Source organism: Bubalus bubalis, chromosome 6 (genome assembly GCF_019923935.1).
Source record: "Bubalus bubalis isolate 160015118507 breed Murrah chromosome 6, NDDB_SH_1, whole genome shotgun sequence".
Lineage (NCBI taxonomy): Eukaryota > Metazoa > Chordata > Mammalia > Artiodactyla > Bovidae > Bubalus > Bubalus bubalis.
Window position 1 is genome coordinate 100,412,560 of NC_059162.1, and position 15,458 is coordinate 100,428,017.

General features: G+C 50.2%; 2 protein-coding genes and 1 long non-coding RNA gene across 8 annotated transcripts; 1 reads left to right on the forward strand and 2 right to left on the reverse strand.

The window, feature by feature from the left end:
* The first annotated feature begins 16 nt into the window (after positions 1 to 16).
* MUTYH (mutY DNA glycosylase) lies at positions 17 to 9,033 on the forward strand. Of its 6 annotated transcripts, none has more exons than XM_025288843.1 (17): positions 17 to 139; positions 4,616 to 4,699; positions 4,853 to 4,979; positions 5,502 to 5,650; positions 5,740 to 5,779; positions 5,901 to 5,974; positions 6,112 to 6,153; positions 6,236 to 6,307; positions 6,385 to 6,498; positions 6,579 to 6,676; positions 6,759 to 6,903; positions 6,990 to 7,053; positions 7,228 to 7,419; positions 7,524 to 7,666; positions 7,750 to 7,902; positions 8,093 to 8,134; positions 8,839 to 9,033. In XM_025288843.1, the coding sequence occupies exons 3-17, from the start codon at positions 4,859 to 4,861 to the stop codon at positions 8,968 to 8,970; spliced, it is 1,581 nt and encodes a 526-aa protein (XP_025144628.1). In that variant the 5' UTR covers positions 17 to 139; positions 4,616 to 4,699; positions 4,853 to 4,858; the 3' UTR covers positions 8,971 to 9,033. The 6 variants fall into 6 exon arrangements, with proteins under 6 accessions (XP_025144628.1, XP_025144629.1, XP_006052623.1 ...); XM_006052561.3 differs by having other exon boundaries at positions 38 to 169; XM_044945081.1 differs by lacking the exon at positions 17 to 139 and adding an exon at positions 219 to 1,221 and having other exon boundaries at positions 5,505 to 5,650.
* On the reverse strand, positions 5,786 to 9,261 carry LOC123334129. Its single transcript, XR_006551930.1, has 3 exons — positions 9,078 to 9,261; positions 6,537 to 6,684; positions 5,786 to 5,981 (listed from the first exon to the last, which is right to left on the reverse strand). It is a non-coding gene; the product is annotated as an uncharacterized LOC123334129 (long non-coding RNA).
* A 285-nt stretch (positions 9,262 to 9,546) lies between these two features.
* Positions 9,547 to 11,474, reverse strand: HPDL (4-hydroxyphenylpyruvate dioxygenase like). Its single transcript, XM_006052572.4, has one exon. It carries the CDS (start codon positions 11,025 to 11,027, stop codon positions 9,855 to 9,857), a length of 1,173 nt encoding a protein of 390 aa, XP_006052634.3. The 5' UTR covers positions 11,028 to 11,474; the 3' UTR covers positions 9,547 to 9,854.
* Positions 11,475 to 15,458: the final 3,984 nt, after the last annotated feature.

The following is a 15,458-nucleotide window of genomic DNA, read 5'->3' on the forward strand; positions in this document are numbered from 1 at the left end:
TTTAAGATCTCCTGGGTCTGGTGCGGAAGAGGCAGCCTGGCGCGCAAGAGGCAGCCTGGCGCGCGCTGGAATCCTATTGGCCGGCGTGGATCGGCTTGCCGCCAATATTGGCCGGGGCCACGCCCCCTGGAGTTCGTCGGTGAGCTTCGCGCGGGAGATCGCGCGGGAGGTAATTCCTTCTTCCCGTGCGACCTGGCGGGAACGCAGGCTTTCGTGTTACGCTGTCTTCATCGACTCTGCCCCGGGGTGGGGGTTGGGGTTTTTATGTCTGTAGAGGATGAGATGATACCTGAGCTAAGCTTAAAGTAACCGTAGAAGTTATGCAGACTAGAGAGTGTGGGGGGAAAAAGGATTTGGGAAAAGGCAAGCTCCTAGGGAGGGTGGAGAGCTCGTTGCATTCCAGCAAGTGAAAGGAGCGGGGAAGGGGACAGGAGATGAGGCTGCGGAGGGTGAAAGCGACCGCTAGCAGGAACACTTTTGAAACAATAGACGCGCGTGATAATAAGGACTTGAATTAGGCTCCAGCAGTGACAGCTTGTAAGCAATTAGGAGTTATAGTTGTTCCTGAGGGGTTTTGGATTTGATTTCTGCTACTGAGAGTTGTCCCTACCGTAGACCAGAACTTTCCCAAGAGCTCTGGTTTCCACCAAGGACTCTGAACCTTTTCTGTCTCTGATTATTTGCTGTTTCCAGTTCATCCTTTCTCTCTACTGAATCTTTTCATCATCATTCTGAATTGTTTGGATTTCTCCCATTCTGGAAAAAAGGGGTACTTTTAATGCAATTTGCCTGGCACTGTGCACAACAGTCAACAAAAGACACCCAAGTTTCTTTCATAGAATTTTACAGTTGAGTGGGGAAAGCAGACACTGATCAAAGAATCAAATAAACATGAAATTATGATTGGTATAAGAGCAACAGTGGAGAAGTACAGAAGAGGGTAAGACTGGGGGGGATCTGATTTGGACATTTAAGTCAAGACCTGAAGAGTGAATAAATGTTAGGACAAGAGCTGTCCAAGCAAAGGAAGTGAACTGGGTGAGGCCTCAAGGTGGACAGACACTTTGGGAATTGAAGCAACTATTTCAGGCAAACATGGCTGGAGCGCCGTGGGTGAGGGGATGAGGCAGGTTGAGCTGTTTGTATCCTGCAAAGATACATTAAGAGGATTGGCTCCTGAGAGCAATGGGTATGACAGCCAACGTCCTCGTGGCCTACAAGGTACTTTGTAACCCTATTCCCCGCACCTTGTTTGAAATGGCACCCACTCCAGTATTCTTGCCTGGAGAAGTTCATGGATAGAGGAGCCTGGAGGGCTACAGTCACAAAATCAGAAATGACTGAGCGACTTTCAGTTTCCCCTTCTTTACCTCTTCGACCTCACCTACTACTCACCCCTTCCTATTCCATTTCTAACCACACTGACTTCCTCAATCTACAAACACACCGGGAACCCTGCTGCACTAGCTTCTCAGGATGCCTTTCCCACAGGTAGTCATCCGTATGGATAACTCCTTTAACTGCTTTAAGTCATTGGTCAAATATTGCTCTAACAAGGCCCACCTTGACCACGTTCTTTAACATTGCAGCATTCCACCACCCTCACTTACTTCTTATCCCCTTCACAAGTCTACTTTGACTGTTTATGCTAGTTTTTAATCACCTAACATCCTATATAATTGGCTGATTTTGTGCATTATTTTTTGTAGATCCCATAAACTCTATGAAGGCCCAAACCTTTGCTGTTTTATTTATTGAAGTATTCCAGGCACCTAAAACTGCTTGGACTTAGTAGGCACTCCATAAGGAATTATGGAAGTCAGTGAGTTTGGTCAAGGAAGTTTTGCTAGGAAGTGGGTGTGTCTTGTGGATGGGATTGGAGGAGGAGGAGGAGAGAACATTCCTCCATATAATGGGATAAAGGAGAAGGAAAGTGCAGATGGGGGGAAGTTTATGCATTGGTTCTTTTTTCTGAAAGCGGAAGCAAGCTCTTTTGATGAAAATGAGGTGTGAAGCATAGCTAGAATATGGAAGCAACCTAGATGTCCATCAACAGATAAGTGGATAAAGAAGTTGTGGTATATAGACACAATGGAATATTACTTAGCCATAAAAAGGAACACATTTGAGCTAGTTCTAATGAGGTGGATGAACCTAGAACCTATTATACAGAGTGAAGTCAGTCAGAAAGAGAAAGATAAATACTGTATTCTAACACATATATACGGAATCTAGAACAATGGTACTGAAAAATTAATTTACAGAGCAACAGTGGAGAAACAGACATAGAGAATAGACCTGTGGACATTGGAAGAGGGGAGGATAGGGTGAGATATATGGAAAGAGTAACATTGAAACTTACATTACCATATGTAAAATAGATAGCCAATGGGAATTTGCTGTATGGCTCAGGAAACTCAAACAGGGGCTCTGTATTAACCCAGAGGGGTGGGACGGGAAGGGAGTTTCAAAGGAGAGGGATATATGTATACCTATGGCTGATTCAAATTGCCAACATCCGCTGGATCATCAAAAAAGCAAGAGAGTTCTAGAAAAACATCTATTTCTGCTTTATTGACTATGCCAAAGCCTTGGATCACAATAAACTGGAAAATTCTGAAAGAGATGGGAATACCAGACCACCTGACCTGCCTCTTGAGAAACCTGTTGCAGATCAAGAACCAACAGTTAGAACTGGACATGGAACAACAGACTGGTTCCAAATAGGAAAAGGAGTACGTCAAGGCTGTATATTGTCACCCTGCTTATTTAACTTCTATGCAGAGTACATCATGAGAAACGCTGGGCTGGAGGAAGCACAAGCCGGAATCAAGATTGCCGCGAGAAATATCAATAACCTCAGATATGCAGATGACACCACCATTATGGCAGAAAGTGAAGAGGAACTAAAAAGCCTCTTGATGAAAGTGAAAAAGGAGAGTGAAAAAGTTGGCTTAAAGCTCAATATTCAGAAAATTAAGATCATGGTATCCGGTCCCATCACTTCATGGGAAATAGATGGGGAAACAGTGTCAGACTTTCTTTTTCTGGGCTCCAAAATCACTGCAGATGGTGACTGCAGCCATGAAATTAAAAGATGCTTACTCCTTGGAAGGAAAGTTATGACCAACCTAGACAGCATATTAAAAAGCAGAGACATTACTTTGCCAACAAAGGTCCATCTAGTCAAGGCTATGGTTTTTCCAGTGGTCATGTATGGGTGTGAGAGTTGGACTATAAAGAAAGCTGTACACTGAAGAATTGATGCTTTTAAAGTGTGATGTTGGAGAAGACTCTTGAGAGCCCCTTGGACTGCAAGGAGATCCAACCAGTCCATCCTAAAGGAGATCAGTCCTGGGTGTTCATTGGAAGGACTGATGCTGAAGCTGCAACTCCAGTACTTTGGCCACCTGATGCGAAGAGCTGACCCATTGGAAAAGACCCTGATGCTGGGAAAGATTGAGGGCAGGAGGAGAAGGGGACGACAGAGTATGAGATGGTTGGATGGTATCACTGAATCGATGGACATGGGTTTGGATGGATTCCGGGAGTTGGTGATGGACAGGGAGGCCTGGCACGCTGTGGTTCATGGGGTCACAAAGATTTGGACACGACAGAGCAACTGAACTGAATGGCTGATTCATGTTGAGGTTTGACAGAGAACAGCAAAATTCTGTAAAGCAATTACCCTTCAATTAAAAAAAAAAATCAGGTGTGAAGGAAAAAGTTTGAGGAGAGGGTTTGAACCAGAGTTTCAGCAGGGACTGCAGTATAGTCAAGTATAGCTCTACAGGCAGATCTTTGGAGTTTGAATCAAAAAGTTGCTTAATCACAAGCATCAGCTTCCTCATAACTGAAATGGAGGTAATCCTAGAACATACCTTATGAGATTGTTAAGAGACTGAGTAAGAAAACTGGTAAAGCATTTACGCTGGGTCTGGCATGTATAACACTCACTAACTTAGCTGTTAGATAAAAGGTAAAAGCAGCAGCCAGAACAGTTAGGGAGCAGTGAAGATCAACCAGATGTTTTCTCATTACTAGTGGATAGGCAGCTGCGATTTACTGAATCAGTAGATTAGAAATAAAAATAGCTCATTTCCCCCTCTTCCCAACTTGCCATCTGCTCTTAGGCACATCTTTTACCCTCTCCGATCCTTAGTTTCTCTGTTTTTTTTCCCTTTGCATTTTATCTTTAAAATCATCACTGAGGTTTCTCCTTTCTATAGGATGAAGGTTTAGACTAGATGATTACTAAAGGCTGTTTCACAGATTGCCAGTCCAGGTTCGATGCATGAGACAGGGTGCTCAGGGCTAGTGTACTGGGATGACCCAGAGGGATGGAATGGGGAGGGAGGTGGGAGGGGGGTTCAGGATGGGGAACACATGTAAACCCATGGCTGATTCATGTCAATGTATGGCAAAAACCACTACAATATTGTAAAGTAATTAGCCTCCAGTTAAAAAAAAAAAAAGCTGCTTCAGTGTAAATGTGCTACATCTCTAAGGAGATAAACCTCTTATACCTCAGCTCCCAGGGGTACACATATGCTCCTGCACAGGAGGCTTTGGTCCTTGACTCAGCCCAGCTCTGGCCTCTTATTTATGTCTCCAGGTGTATACTAATGCTAGTCCCACTAAGGCCACTTGCAGAAGTTCAGCCCTACTGGTCATATCTCAGTACCACAGCCAGCCAAGAGTAAGTAAGCCCGTGAGCATCCAGGGAGTGCTTGAGAAAAGCTATACACTTTATATGAATGGTGTGGGGAGGGAGGTAGCTTTACCCTTTACAGGACCCTAAGATTCAGCCTCATGGTGACTGACATACTTTGGCTGGGTCATTCTGTTCTAGCTGATCATGAAGAAGCCACGAGCAGCTGTGGGGAATCGAAGTGGTCGCAGGAAGCAGGCATCCAGCCAGGAGGGAAAGGAGAAATGGGCCTTCGGCAGCAGCCAGGCCAAGCCGTCTGCCCCCAGTGGTAAGGATCTGGGTCCTAATCAGACTCAGGGGCTGGTTTAATTGGCCGTGAAAGGGGGCAAATTCAGGCTGGGAAGAGAGCATGGTATGTATCAAGTCATTAAGGGACTAATTAAGGATCTAATTCTGACTTTGCTCTGTGACTTTGGGATAATTGCTCTGAATAGATGCTTTCTATCAATGACATGGAGCAGTAGTCTGTGCATTTCCTTCCTCACTTGGCTTTCATGGGATCCAACGAGTTTATCAGCCCGAAAGTGTTCTGTGAATGGGAAGGCCCTCCATAGGTGTATGTTTGGCAGAAACTTGGATTTTCATTATGATCCAGAGACAAAGGAGCCAGGGGTACCTCCCTGGGGAAATAAAGGCTAGAAACTTGACCTAGGCTACAAAACCCTAGAGCCTCCCAGTCTGAGCTCAAGCAAGGGATTGGGGTGGGTGAAGCCTTAAGTGGACAGCCTGAAACCAGGCCTCTGGTGCATAGCCTGTGCAGGGACGATCCCTGAGTTTTCTGAAACCCCAGCAGGGCCGGCCAGGCAGCAGAAGGCGTTATTGCAGGCCTCTGTCTCCCCATACCATCTATTCAGAGATGTGGCCGAGGTCACAGCCCTCCAGGAGAGCTTGCTGGATTGGTATGACCGAAAGAAGCGGGACCTACCCTGGAGAAGGCTGGTAGGAGGACAATGGATGTGAGGGGGTGGGTAGGAGGCTGGTGCCCAGCCCCCTCTACACTAACTGCCCATCTGGGATTGCATTGGCAGGTGGAGGGTGAGGTGGACCTAGACAGGCGGGCATACGCTGGTGAGTACATCTCCTTGGAGCAGGGCTGCTTTGCCTAGATGACCTCAGGTTTGGGGTCTAGGAGCTGTGGGCTAAGAGTAGGGCAGCCAGCAGTATCCTCATGCCAGCTGCTCTTCCCCAGTGTGGGTTGCAGAGGTCATGCTGCAGCAGACCCAGGTTGCCACGGTGATCAACTATTATACCCGATGGATGCAGGTGACTTCTGGGAACAAAGGGAAGGGTTAGTCATGGTCCAGACCCCAGATGACTCCTTGGGGGTGGGGATAAAATAAGGTCTCCTCCACTTCCTTCACCTTTGGCCTCATCTCTTTTTGTCTGCCTTCGGGCTGTAGAAGTGGCCAACGCTGCAGGACCTGGCCAGTGCTTCCCTGGAGGTGAGAACCACCCTAGGGTAGGGGGAATAGGGACTACTGAGGATCGATCCCTGACCCTTCTGACCTCTGACCCCACGCACAGGAAGTTAACCAACTCTGGGCCGGCCTGGGCTATTACTCTCGAGGCCGGTGGCTACATGAAGGAGCCCGGAAGGTAAGGGGTTGACGAGGGGTCTGGGAGCCCCAGGACCTTGGGTGCCTCGTAATCATGAACCTTCCCATTCCAATCAGGTGGTAGAGGAGCTAGGGGGCCACATGCCACGTACAGCAGAGACCCTGCAGCTGTTCCTACCTGGGGTAGGGCGGTACACAGCCGGAGCTATTGCTTCCATAGCCTTTGGCCAGGTGAGCCCACTGCCCACCCCCATATTGTGCATGCCCACCTTACTCCCAGACCAGGCTGACTCCAGACTCCTCTGTGCCAGGCCGCCGGAGTGGTAGATGGGAACGTCATACGGGTGCTGTGCCGTGTCCGAGCCATAGGTGCTGATCCCAGCAGCACTCTTGTCTCCCAGCACCTCTGGTAGGATACTAGGGTAAAGAGGAAGATTGGAAAAGGTGTCTCCAAAGGGTCTTTGGCTCAGAGCAATATTCCCTTCTTGTAGGAGCCTAGCCCAGCAGCTGGTGGATCCAGCCCGGCCAGGGGACTTTAACCAAGCAGCCATGGAGTTGGGGGCCATAGTGTGCACCCCGAAGCGCCCACTCTGCAGCCACTGCCCTGTGCAGAACCTGTGCCGGGCACACCAGAGGGTGAGCCACCCAAGGAAGGGAGGCAGTCAGGGGTCCTAGGGAGTGACCCCTGCCCCATGGCATCCTGCCCTGTCTGTGCCTCTCAGGTGGAGCGGGAGCAGCTTTCAGCCTCACAGAGCCTGCCAGGCAATTGTGACGTGGAGGAGTGTGGTGAGTGGCAGCTCCAGCCCTTCCCTGTGCCGTCAGGGAGCTGCCTGTGGCAGCCTCATTCCCTTTCATCCCACAACCGAGTCAGATTCTACAGAGCTGGGCAAAGACCTGCTCTTTGGGCTTGGCACCCGAGCCCACTTGGCCTGAGTGAGGCTCTTGGATCTCTCTTCCCAGCTCCCAACACTGGACAGTGCCTGCTGTGTGCACCTCCCACAGAGCCCTGGGACCAGACCCTGGGAGTGACCAACTTTCCCAGAAAGGCCAGCCGCAAGCCCCCCAGGGAGGAGTGCTCTGCCATCTGTGTTCTGGAGCAGCCCAAGGCCCTTGGGGGTGCCCACATTCTGCTGGTGCAGAGGCCCAACTCAGGTACCTGGACCCTGGCAGTGCAGCGAGGTGGCATGAGCAACAGGGAAGAAATGGAGGCAGCAGCAGCTAAGGCCCCACCCACAGCTGGCTGCCCTCCCTCTCAGGTCTGCTGGCAGGACTGTGGGAGTTCCCATCCGTGAGTGTGAATGCGGAAGCCTCAGGGCAGCATCAGCGGGAGGCCCTGCTGCAGGAACTGCAGAGTTGGGTGGGCCCCCTCCCAGACACATGCCTTCAGCACCTGGGGCAGGTGAGTGAGGAGAGGAGTGACCAGGAATGATGGCTTCTGTGGCCCCATCTCCGGGTCTGTTTCAGCCTCTTGGCACCCCCTAGGTGGTCCACACCTTCTCTCACATCAAGATGACATACCAAGTATACGGTCTGGCCCTGGAAGAACACACCCCAGTGACCATTGTACCACCCGGCGCTCGCTGGCTGACCCGGGAGGACTTTCACACTGCAGCCGTCTCCACCGCCATGAAAAAGGCACTACCTTTGTTGTCTTCGTTGTGTTTTTTCGTGTTCCCTGCGTGTTCTAAGTAAACCTATTACTATGTAAAAAAATGAAAAACATATCTTAAACAAAAGTGCTGGGGCATGAAGTTAAGGGTAGAATACAGAGGTTTGTCTCTTTGCGGAAAAGATGCCAGCCCTGCACTTCCCTCTTCTCATCTAGGTGTTCCGCATGTATGAAGGCCAACAGCCTGGCACCTGCAAGGTGAGTCTCTTGGCCCTCACCCAGCCGTCTCTCCCCAGGGCCAAATCTACAGGTTTTCAGTGAGTTAAGTGATGCGTGTTTGGGTGAACAGTCTCCATGACAGAGTTCACTGGGGCGAGAGGAATAGTTCTTGACCTGAAGACCTTACAGGTAGAGAGGGGACAGGAGCAAATGATGGAGACAGTAGTGTCACAGTGGTGAAATGTTTGTACTCAGTTTTGTGGGATATGAAGTGGGGAGCTATCATATCTATCTGGGAGAATCAGGAATGGATGCTTGGAAGAAGCAGCTGGTAATCTAGGTCCTAGAACTAAATCATTTTCTCCAGGTTTGGAAGGAGAATCAGCAGTAAAGATGTTCTTTCCTGGCCTAAGAGTAGTGCGAGCCAAGATGAAGTACCATACAGCCTGTGAGCTGTTGGATTAGTTGGAGTTAGCAGGACTGGCCCAGGCCAGTTAAGGCCGTCAACACCAGGCCCTGAAGGATTTTAGGTGGAGAGAGGAGTCAGATTTGCCTGTTAGGAAGACTACCTCAGGCTGCCTTTTAAAGGATTGATTGATTGAAGAGTTAGATACTGGAAACAGGATGGAAGCTTTACAGTATTAAGGCTAGAATCTGAGCTAGATCAGTGGTACGGGGGGGCGAGGTGCAAGGAGAAGACTCTACTATCACCTCGGTGTTTCCTTCCTTTGTCTTCTGCACAGGGTTCCAAAAGATCCCAGGTGGCCACCCTGTCCAAACGGAAAAAGCCCAGTCCAGGCCAGCAAGTCCTGGAGAGTTTCTTTTGGCCCCACGTCCCCACTGATGCACCCAGCCTCAACACTGCAGCCCAGTGATGCCTTTGGAATCCTCCACCCTGCTGAGAATCCTGTTTAATAAAATGCTTATTTTTGTAGTCATTCTGGAGGCTTCCCACCCTCTCCTGAGCCCCTTCACTCCTCACCTCTGAGGGACCCAGAAAGTGGTAGAGCTCTGTTTGGTGCTGACTTCTGCTGAGCTCCTAGCCAGCCCTGGGCAGATGGAGGAGGGGGTGTTCTGTCCTGAGTGATCTGTCCTCCTCCAACCCCAGAAAGTGAGAAGGCAGCTGCAGAGAGCCCCTGCCAGTGGCTTTCATCCAGCACTCTCCGGCCAGGTCTCTGATTGGAGCTGCGTTATCACCCTAGAGCAGGTGGTTGGGCTTAGCCCTGACTCAGCCCCTCCTTCCTGCAATGCCTTCTCCCTAGGGAACAGGGAAGTACAGAGGAGAATTTATTTTGCCTTAGATTCCTGTGCTCAGTGACTTTTTGGCAACCCCATGGACTGTAGCCCACCAGGCTCCTCTATCCATGGAATTTTCTAGGCAAAAATGCGGAATGGGTTGCCATTTAGATCATTTGTTTAGGGATACGTTATATATGGAGTGAAACAATGCAGAAAATCAGGTTTTTAATCATAATATTGGAGGTGTGGTGGAGAGAAATGAGGTCAGAAAGGCATAAGGAGGATTCAGAAATATTGGTTATGTTCTATTTCCTAATCATATAATTTTGCTATTCTTTACACTTTACATATATATTAGATACAGACAATATGAGAAATGTTTCACAGTTAAAAAAAAATCCCACCTCTCTGGACCCCTGTGAGAGTTTCAACTTCTGGCAGGTACTGATGAGATGGAAGCCCCTAAAGACAAAAGCTGTTACTCCAGGCCTCCATGAATGTCCCTCAGTTCCAGCAGGCCCTATGCCGAACTTTCCAATGCTCTGGGACAGCCGGCTGCATCCAGCTTGGGCCCTTTGCAGGCGTCTTGGACCCTGGCAGCTTGCTCCTGCACAGACTGCCACAGGGCCCGAATGTTGCCTTGGCCAAAGCCAGTGGCCCCCTGTCTCTGGATCAGCTCCAGGAAGAAAGTGTCCTCCTCAAACAGGGACTTGGTGAAGACCTGAAGCAGAAACTTGCCTCTGTCACCATCTAGCAAGACCCCCTGTCGGGCCAGCAGGTTAGGCTCCTGCCCTGCAGCCAGGATCTGCTCCTCCTTGCCTGGCTGCTGGTAGTAGGCCTTAGGAGGAGTCAGAAGCTGACCCCCAGCCCCTGCCACCCCTTCAGTGGCTTCCTTGATACTGGGTGTGTACAGCCCCACGTGCTGCAATCCAGGTCCTCTGTTCCGGGCCAGAAACTGCTCCACCTGGTCCTGTCCACTGGTGGCCCTTGGCAGGGACTCTGCCAGCACAAGGGTGGGGACAGCGCTGCCGACAGGGCCCTGCAGGGCAGTGAGCCTCAGCCCGCCAAGCCCAGACCCTACTGCCACCTCCAGCCCCAGCTCTGGATTCTCACCTGGGCTCAGTGGCAGGTGGTGAAAGCCTAGACAGTCGTGGAACCAGTGCAGCAGTTTTGGGGAGCTGCTGGGGTTGCAGGCCAAGGTCAGGTGATCCACATGGCTGAACCAGCCCGGGCCAGGTGCAGAGGGCACAGGGCTAAAGCCAGGCAGGAAGGGCCCACCGAAGCCAGTGCGCTCCAGCAGAGTCAGGCTGAGGTTGCCTGCCGGCGAGCTGACCACGGCATAGGTGGCAGCGCCCTGCTCATCTTGCACGCTGACAGGGGGCACCGGCACGCTGCAGCCCAGCGCTGCCAGCCCCCGGGCGGCAGCGCCCGCGTCGGCCACGTCGAAGCACAGGTTTGTGGCGCTGGGTATCCCATGATGCGGGTCCAGGCCATACAGCGGCTCTCCGGGCCCCGCGCCCTCATTCACCAAAAAGACAGCGTCGCCGCTGCGCAGAGCCAGTTGCCTCCAGCCGTCTGCTTCCCGTACTGCCAAAGGCTGAAAGCCAAAGAGGCGCTGCAGATCCCGGGCGAGGGGTAGCCCCGCCGGCACGTGGAAGGCGATATGACACAGACGGCGGACGGGCGCGGCCATAGCGGTCTGGATGGCGACCCTGGCCTGTCCTTCCCCTGGGGACACTCACTTGTCGTTCAGGACTCCGAGACTCTCAGTCTTGTCGTCGGAAGCCGGTGGAGTCCAATTTTGCCGGCAAAACACCTTCCTCGATCTTTTTCTGGCAGAAGCCACAGACGGACCCCCTTGGGGGCTTGCAGTTCCTGCTGCCGAGCTACCACGAACTGGAGCTGCCTGGGGACCACCAAGTCTGAGCTGCGGCTTTTGAGAACCACGTGGAGGCACGGCAGGGAAGGGGCGGGAGAGGGGGCGGAGCCAGTGCCTGCCATTCTCCACCTTCTGCTCAGCCTATGTCGCAGACGGTACCCCGGGGACACAGGACTGCCCCCTCCCATGGCCTCTGGCTGGCCCTTACCCTTGAGCACTGACCTTCCCTTGGCTTCTGTCTGGGCCACACACCCTTGGGCACTGATTCTCCCCCCAACTCTCGAGATCACAATAGCTGCCTTCACTAGATTTCAGGCATTGGGCTCCCATTCATGCCCAACTTCAGAGCAAAGGGAATCAGCTCTAGTTGGGGGAAAAGCCCGGATTTTCTCCCTACAAGCACGGAATTTCTTAGCAATTTTCCTGCTTTAGCTTAAAATATTTGGAGAATTTTGCTTTTAAGTCCTAATGTTCCTAAAACTTAAAAAAAAAAAAAAAAAAAGCTTTAAGTTACAAATTTTCACTCTATCTCCAAAATAGTGCAGAGAAATTTATGTTATAGGAAGATAAACCATTTATATAGCTCCTACATGCATCTATCTTTTGGGAAATCTCTCAGTTGCACCTCTTTATTCAACCCCACTTCTCCCTTAATATGGTTTACCCTCCTTGTCCTAAACAAGATTTAGAGGGGGGCGGGGGGGAACAGTGGCTCAGGATCTGAAAGGAACAGCTGCATGGGTGTCCTTTCTCACCCTCCTGACTCTATTGAAAGAAAAGTGAAAGTCACTCAGTAGTGTCCAACTCTTTGAGATCCCATGGAATAGTCCATAAAATTCTCCAGGCCAGAATATTGGAGTGGGTAGCTGTTCCCTTCTCCAGGGGATCTTCCCAACCCAGGGATCGAACCCAGGTCTCCCAAATTGCAGGTGGATTCTTTACCAGCTGAACCACCAGGAAAGCCTTAGGATTGAACAAGCCCTCCCTGCTCTTTGCAGTTTCTTGATTGGGTACTGGGCCAGAGAAGCTTAGTGGGGGCACTTCTGGTCTTGTCATTCATAACAGTGTGAGATCCCTGGGTTGAGGAAATTAGGAGTCTTTTGGAACTTCACCGGTAGCTCTTGAAGGGATTGGGGGGGCATTCCAAGAAGGGCAAATGGCATAAAAAAAAGCTCAGTGAGGAGTGTGAGCCAAGCCCTCAGAGGACCCATGGAGCATAAGGTTGGGGAGATAGTGGGACGGATGCTATGGTCTGAGGCATTGTAAAAGAGATTCCTTTATCAGGCAGCCTGGTGTGACAACTTATTATTGAGTTTCATTGGCAAGAGGAAGAAGGATGGAACGAGGAGACAGGGCTTAGCAAAAGGCCTGGCTGAGTGTTCAGGCCTACAGTCAGTAAGTCAGTACCTGGAAGCTGGTCATTAGTGGTGAAAGGCACTTTGTGCTACTCTGCACACCAGTGATTTTGAGAACATGGGCTTCAGAAGCCATTAAGACCTGGTATTAAAATTTACCTCCAATTCTGACTAGCACCTGTATAACTTTGAGCAAGTTGCTTAACCTCTCTGAGCCATAGTTTCTTCATCTGTAAAAATAGGAATAATAATAGTACCTAGTTCATGGGATTGTTCTGATTAAAAGAAATAGTATATGGTATAGTATATGGATGAAGCACAAACTGGAATCAAGATTGCCGGGAGAAATATCAATAACCTCAGATATGCAGATGACACCACCCTTATGGCAGAAAGTGAAGAACTAAAGAGCCTCTTGATGAAAGTGAAAGAGGAGAGTGAAAAAGTTGGCTTAAAGCTCAACATTCAGAAAACGAAGATCATGGCATCCAGTCCCATTACTTCATGGCAGATAGATGGGGAAACAGTGGAAACAGTGGCTGACTTTATTTTTCTGGGCTCCAAAATCACTGCAGATGGTGATTGCAGCCATGAAATTAAAAGACGCTTACTCCTTGGAAGGAAAGTTATGACCAAACTAGACAGCATATTAAAAAGCAGAGACATTACTTTGGCAACAAAGGTCTGTCTAGTCAAGGCTATGGTTTTTCCAGTGGTCATGTATGGATGTGAGAGTTGGACTATAAAGAAAGCTGCGCACTGAAGAATTGATGCTTTTGAACTGTGGTGTTGGAGAAGACTCTTGAGAGTCCCTTGGACTGCAAGGAGATCCAACCTGTCCATCCTAAAGGAGATCAGTCCTGGGTGTTCATTGGAAGGACTGATGTTGAAGTTCAAAGTCCAATACTTTGGCCACCTGATGCGAAGAGCTGACCCATTGGAACAGACCCTGATGCTGGGAAAGATTGAGGGCAGGAGGAGAAGAGAACGACAGAGGAAGAGATGGTTGGATGGCATCACCGACTCAATGGACATGGGTTTGGGTAGACTCCGGGAGTTGGTGAGGGACAGGGAGGCCAGACGTGCTGCTGTTCATGGGGTCGCAAAGAGTCGGAAACGATGAGCGACTGAACTGACTGACTGGGGCTACTGATGCTGAGGATGGAGACCTGAGCAAACCGGCCTGTAGTACACGAGGGCGCGTGGTCCGAGAGATGAGGTGGTGACGCCACGTCTAACACATCTGCCGTCTACAACGACAAGGTCAGAAGAGGTCGAGGTGGGGGATGTGGAGGGCCAAGAGGTCGAATTCGTGGAGCGCTCAGTCTAGGAAGCCGGCTATCCGAGGTGCCCTCTGCCTCAGAGGAAATTCCGTTCCTCAGCAGCTTCCAGCTCTTTCCCCGACCGCTTCCCCTCCCACTTTTCGCCTCTTTCCTCACAAGAGCTCTCACCGTTCAAGCCCCTCCCACCCCTCTCCTCCCCGCCCCGACCTTCTATGACCTTCCCCGAGCCCGCCCCTCCCAAGCTCCGGACTTACTGGCTTCCTCAGAAACACGCTCCGGGAAGGTCCCGCCTTTCAGGCGGCGCCTCTTCCAGGCCCCCACCCTTTCAAGGAGGCTCCCTCTGTAGCTCCCTCCTTTCTGGCTTTGCCCTCGCCCTTCTTCCGCATGATTCCGTTCTCCTTGAGTCCTTGACTTTTTATAAGGAGTGAGCTGGAAGACCTTAAAGAAGGTGACTTTGTGCGTGTGTGTGTGTGTGGTAAAATACACATAATATTTACCATGTTCCATTTTTAAGGTACAGTTCAGTGGCATTGAGTACATTCGTGTTGTGCAACCAGCACCTCTTCTAAGTACAGAACCCTTTTTCCACAGCTGAAGCGCTGCCCATTAGATAATGCTCCACTCGCCCCTCCGCCCAGCCGCTGGCACCCACTCTTCTATTTTTCTGTCTCTTATAATTTTGACTACTCTAGGTACCTCATGTAAGTGAAATTGGGCAGTGTGTGTTTGGTTTATTTCATTTAGCATGATGCCTGTAAGTTTCATCCATGTTGTAACATGTCAGAATTCCGAGTTGGTGACTTTTTAATTAATTCTTGAAGGAAGTGTGTGGGCAAGAGGAACAAACGTAAAGGCTCAGAGGCAGGAATGGGGCTGGTGTGCTGGAGCAAAGAACCAGTGAAGTTGGAAGAAGATAGGGAGGAGAGGTAATAGTGGCTTTTAGCCTGTTAGGACTTTGGCTTTTACTCCTCTGAGTAAGATGGGCTTCCTTGGTGGCTCAGATGGTAAAGAATCTGCTTGCAATGTGGGAGATACAGGTTCGATCCCTGGGTAGGGAAGATGCCCTGGAGAAGGGAATGGCTACCCACTCTAGCATTCTTGCCTGGAGAATCCCATGAACAGAGAGGAGCCTGGTGGGCTACAGGCCATGGGGTCTCAGAGAGTCTGACAGGACTGAGTGACTAACACTCACTTAAAAAAAAAAAAACAACACTTTCACTTTCTAACAAGATAGGAAGCCATTGGAGGTCTTAAGATGAAGGCTGACATATCAGACTGCATTTTCATTGAACCTAGCTGGCTGCTGAGTTGATAATAGGCTGGAGGGGTGCCAGGGCAGACTGGGGAGGCCAGTGAAGAAACTGTTGCTTCTAACATTGTCTGGAGGTCTAGGGAAGGCTTCCAGGGGAAGCTGAGACCAGATTTTTAAGTAGGAATTGACAAGGTGAGGGGTAACTTTATGTGTTGGAGGTTGGTAGTGAAGTGCTCCAGGTGGAGGACACAGCTTATACAAAGGCCTGGGAGGTGAGAGCAAGTGCAGATGATTGACAGTTGTTAGTACAGTTGACCCTTGAACAACATGAGTTTGAACTTACATGCAGGTCCAC